Source organism: Musca autumnalis, unplaced genomic scaffold (assembly GCF_047663935.1).
Source record: "Musca autumnalis isolate F117 unplaced genomic scaffold, ASM4766393v1 scaffold_2, whole genome shotgun sequence".
Taxonomy (NCBI): Eukaryota; Metazoa; Arthropoda; class Insecta; order Diptera; family Muscidae; genus Musca; species Musca autumnalis.
The window spans coordinates 152,035,102-152,040,214 of record NW_027411755.1 but is presented as its reverse complement, the minus strand read 5'-3'; the positions used below and the strand labels follow the sequence as shown (position 1 = coordinate 152,040,214).

Below are 5,113 nucleotides of genomic sequence, written 5' to 3'. Positions count from 1 at the left end.
AACTGACCATTTTCTATAATCAAAAACTGTTTCAAATTTATTGATTTATGTGATTTTTTTCTACGAAGTTTTTATGGATATCAATAAAATACCGTGACAATCTTTAAGATACAGATATCTTTATGATGTTGACAAGAATCATTTATTCGAAGCTAAAATATTTAACAATTAAAAGAAATTGTTTCGATAAGGAAATTTGTATGCAGAATTTTGAAATGACATTGAAATTCATTTTTATATAGTCGAAACGAGATTTGGAGGTTTGTTTGTAACTCTCCCAGGGTTAGTAGTTACGACCATTGTACTAAATAGGCTTTCTATAATAGGCAACTGATAAGCTTTAGTAATATTAAATAATGATAATTATAGTTATCGTATAACTCAATATAATCAATATAACTTTTAAACTAAAGAAGATTTTTCGTTTATTTTCTTTCGTTTTTATATTTCTTTACTTTTATTTCAAAAGAAATTTAGTTAGGAATTTCAACAAACACAACAACATCATAACATTGACAATTGAAGTTATATTCTTTGGTCCAGAATTACGGAAGAGTTCTTCTTTTTCAGCAGCTGCAACCATGGCAATGATGCCATCTGTAACCTCTTCGCAAACTTCTTTGATTTGATTGGGTGGCAAGAAGAAACCATATTCGCCATAATCACGCAATTCAATGGTACCGGTGTAGGGTATTTTCTTGACACCATATGCCCAGTCTTTGGATGCGCCAGAAACATAACCAGATACTGAAAAAAAAACAAATATATAAAATGTGCACAACTCTCATTGTGTCCCAGTATTTGAATGTTTCGTTAGTAATACTTACAATTAATTGTTCCCGTCGAACCGTACTTGAAGACAGTACCATATTTCACTTTAGCCGCATCAGCAAAAGCTTTAGCAATTCGCATCATTTGATCGTAATTGGGTGGGAATATGTCACTTGTATGTCCGTAGGGTAGTAGGATCAAATTACCATACGAATGAAGGGGAACATACATTCGAATATAATCCTCGGGGAACGAATTGATGAATGCTTGTAAATTTAAAACTTCCGGTTCGGAATCAGGTTTGGCGCCACCATACCAATGATCACAGGGTTCATTGAAATTCCAGGCCGACAAGGCACCCCATTCATAGCCAAAGTTACGATTCAAATCGGTGCCATAACATATACCTGAAGAGTTGGAAAAACCGGTGGGTTTGCGATTTTTACGCCATAATCTCTCCACAGTATGAGTGTAGACGAAACCATCCGGATTCATAATGGGAACATATATCCAATCGTAATTCATCAACAATTGACGCATATTTTCATCTTGAGAATTAAGCAATTTATTGAAGAAACAAGTACTGGTGGCCGAAGAAATCCATTCAATGGCATGCATTTGACTTTCGATAAAGATGGCTTTGTTGTTGGGCTTATAGGAAATCTTCACAGCTTTCATGGGTCTTCCCTCATACGAATAGCCAAAGGTAAAGGGTGTAATGAGATTGGGAAACGACATGGTTAAGTTGTCTACAAAATTATAAATATCATCCAAATTATGGAATGAATCCCAAGTCATGCCGGTGCTGCGAGCTTTGGGCAGGCTGTCCTCAATAACACTGAAAGAAGGGGGATAAAAAAACAAGTAATAAAGTATTAGTTAGCTGTGCCGACAGAGCTATACACTCAGCTTCGATCCTAAAAAATTAAGGGAACACTAAATTTCTGACGTCCATTGAGTTTGAGTTTTTGGGTCAATTTCCCAGGAAGTATAGATTCGCCCCGAAAAAGTTGTACCGTTTTAACTAGGGCCGCATACAAAACATGTTGCCAACAATTTAAAAGCGATCCCAGAAGAGTCCTTAAACTGCACTCTTTCCAAACTTTGTATGGAGGGTACCAGAAAGAGTGGTCCGATGTAGCCGATATTCGGTCATAATTCGAGGCTGTAAGGAATAAAACGATGAACAATGTTTGGACCAAATCGGTTTCTCCCTTCGAGGGTTATCTTACGTAGTACCTAGGCGCCAGCAGGCTTTTTTGAGCTTTTGGGCCATTATCTCAGGAAGTATGGACTTGCCGCCGAAAAAATGCGCCGTCGTAATAGGGCCCGCAAGAAGAACTTTTTGGAAAAAATTTCAAAACTATCTGAGATGAGCTCTTAAAGTGCATTTTTCTCAAATTTTATGTTGGAAGTACCAGTAGGACGGGTCCGATATAGTCCATATTTTAACCTAATACATGACTAGATGAAATCATACGATGTGCAAAGTTCGGACCAATCAGAAACTCCCTTCGATTGCTATCTTGGGTATTTGCCATTTTAGTTGCTGTCGTCAAGGTTTCTTGGAGCTTTTAGGCCATTATCTCAGGAAATATGGCCGATAAAAATTGTACCATCGTAAAGGGGCACGTAAGGACAATATTCTGAAAAAATTCAAAACGATCCGAGAGGAGATCTTTAACTTCACTTTTTACGAATTTTGTGTAAAGTAACCGTACCTTTGGGTAGTGGACCGATATAGTCCTATTCGAACCCGATCTATGTCCATGCAATGCGGTTACTTTCTTCGTGAGTTGTTGTGCTTACTAATTTAGCGAACAATTTTGAACTTTTGTGGAGGAGGTTCTGGAAGGAGTGGCCCGATATGGTCCATGTTCGGACTTAAGGGGTTATGACCACTTATTGAGCACGAAAAATTATGCCATCGTAAAGGGGGAAGCAAGGACAATATGCTGAAAAGAATTAAAATGATCAGAGAGGAGATCTTAAACTTCACTTTTTTCGATTTTTGTGTGGGAGGTACCCGAAGGAGTGGACCGATATAGTCCAAATTCGAACCCGATCTATGTCCATGCAATTCGGTTACTTTCTTCGTGAGTTGTTGTGCTCACTATTTTAAGGAGGGTAAGGAGTGGCCCGATATGGTCCATTTTCGGACTTAAGGGGTTATGACCACTTATCATGAATTTTTTACAAGAAATCTGCCAAATTTGGATAGGTCACACCTTGAGCTACTTTCGGATTTTTTTACTAAAATTGCACAGTGTTCTGACAAATAGTCGCCTATGAGACACTGTTTTACTAAAGCAGTTTGCGGTGCTCACTTCAGCTCGAAAACGAATAAACCGATCAGCATATTCTTTGTGGGATCATTAAGAACCAGAATTAAAAAATATAAATTTGTAAAAAAATTGTGAACTGTCAAAGTCAAAATTTCGATTTAACGTAAAAAAATTATAGTGTTTTTTCCATAAATCCGTCAAAAAATGTTTTAAAAAAGTCTCAAGCTTTTTATATGTGTAATAATCCCACAAAAATATACGAAAATCGGATCATCCGTTTTCGAGCTACAGTGGGCACCGCATTCCAAAATGCCATTTTCAGAAAACCGCGTTACGAACTTCGATGTTACATACAAATCACAATGAATTTTATCTTTATAACGCTCATATCTCAGATAATTTTTGGTTGATCGACTCGAAATTTTTGCAACCTATTTTATTCTACCAGTTCTTTAAAATGAGCCAAATAAAAAATTTTCGATTTTGTGAAATTTGTAAGTGGCCATAACCCTAAAAAAAGTTTGGACAAAATATTACGAATTCCGAAATTTGGATCCGATCGGTTGCTTCGTCCGAGAGTTATCGTGCGCACCAGCCAGCCAGAAATACGTACGGATTTTGCTCAGCCGACTCCAAATTGTCTGAAACTGATTTCGTCCAAACATACTTGGGGTCTAAACCCATTATTTCTATGAGGCACATTTTTGGTCTTCTCAAATATATTCTTGTTAGCCTTAAGGCCTCGACATATAAGCAGCATGGCATTCATGTTGAAGTCATATCTGATAAAAGACTAAAGACCAAGTTCGACCTAATAAAAAGATTTCAGAATCACATTTGAATTAGGTCGAACTTGGTCTTTAGTCATTTACTAGATATGATTTAAGCAAGAATGCCATGCTTCTCATGTGTCGAGGTCTTAAAGGCTGAGGGAATAATTAATAAAAATAGAAGAAATATTGTGGAATCAATCATATTCTGATAACGAAATTGTAAAATATGTATTGTTGCTGTAACAATATATTTTGCGTCAATATGGTGTCTGACATATGGTTGATGCAGAAATAAAAAAGTTCATATTTTTTAAATACCCTTTTTATAGAATATGATTTCTTCTACAATATCTCTTATCTATGCATGTATCTAAGTTCCCATGGAGTGTTTTGATCCACAAACTCTGGAGGAAACTTCAAACATCACCCGAGAGCCTAGCTAATGCCACTTTTATCTTAACTTACCTTTGTAAATCCTCAATGGTCACACGATATTCCATTTGATAATATTTCATTTGTTCTTCCAGCTTAGCTTGATTAACCGGATCAATTGTTACATCGTAATTTTGGTTAGCCGATGTGATTTCATTCAAGTAACGAATCTACAAAACAACAACATAACAGCTTCAATATTTTTCCACCTATTTCACTTTCGTTTACAAATTTTCAACATACCGGCAAAATATCTTTAAACTTTTTCAGTTGACTTAATTGTTGTTCATCTTTTATGTAGATTTTATAAACTTTAAAATCATCATAACGGGCCATACCAGGCCCGGTGGCCGCCACACTACAACCCAACAAGCCCACGACAAACAGTACAACACACAACACCCTGCGCATTTTGACAACTACATAAACTAAAAATCTCTCTTTTGCTTTTTATACTGAAAATGCAAGGGTACGAAAAAACGCTTTTGAATAAGATACTATGCATTTCATACCTTCATATCTAATATCTTAATTTTGATAAGATGGCTGCTTATCACTCACCTAATTTACAACTTAAAAAAAAAACAAAAAAAAAATCTCACTCTTTTAAACAATTACCACCAAATTCTTCGTGTGTGATGATATATGTACATTGAGATTGGATATCTAAGAAGTTTGAACTTTACACCTTCCATTGTGCAAAAAAATGCACTCCTATAATATTTCTGAATATTAATTGCTGACAACTTTTAATACTAAGTATATGATAATATAATTATATGGTTATGATTAGATTGAGAGGTGCGATGCAAAAATCGCAACATGCCCGCATGGACATACACTTACGATGGT

The 5,113-nt window shown here is 35.9% G+C and overlaps 1 protein-coding gene across 1 annotated transcript; it reads right to left on the bottom strand.

Moving 5' to 3' along the window:
• Window positions 1-457: 457 nt before the first annotated feature.
• LOC141392416 (zinc carboxypeptidase-like) lies at window positions 458-4,672 on the bottom strand. The gene is made up of 4 exons (XM_073965361.1): window positions 4,505-4,672; window positions 4,295-4,431; window positions 828-1,609; window positions 458-747 (listed from the first exon to the last, which is right to left on the bottom strand). The coding sequence occupies exons 1-4, from the start codon at window positions 4,670-4,672 to the stop codon at window positions 458-460; spliced, it is 1,377 nt and encodes a 458-aa protein (XP_073821462.1).
• Between the last annotated feature and the right edge of the window lie 441 nt (window positions 4,673-5,113).

Coding starts and splice junctions, on each gene's coding strand:
- LOC141392416 (XM_073965361.1), bottom strand. CDS start 4,672: ATGCGCAGGGTGTTGTGTGTTGTACTGTTTGTCGTGGGCTTGTTGGGT. Junction 4,432..4,504: donor AGTTTAAAGATATTTTGCCG/GTATGTTGAAAA, acceptor GTTGTTTTGTAG/ATTCGTTACTTGAATGAAAT. Junction 748..827: donor TTCGACGGGAACAATTAATT/GTAAGTATTACT, acceptor TTTTTTTTTCAG/TATCTGGTTATGTTTCTGGC.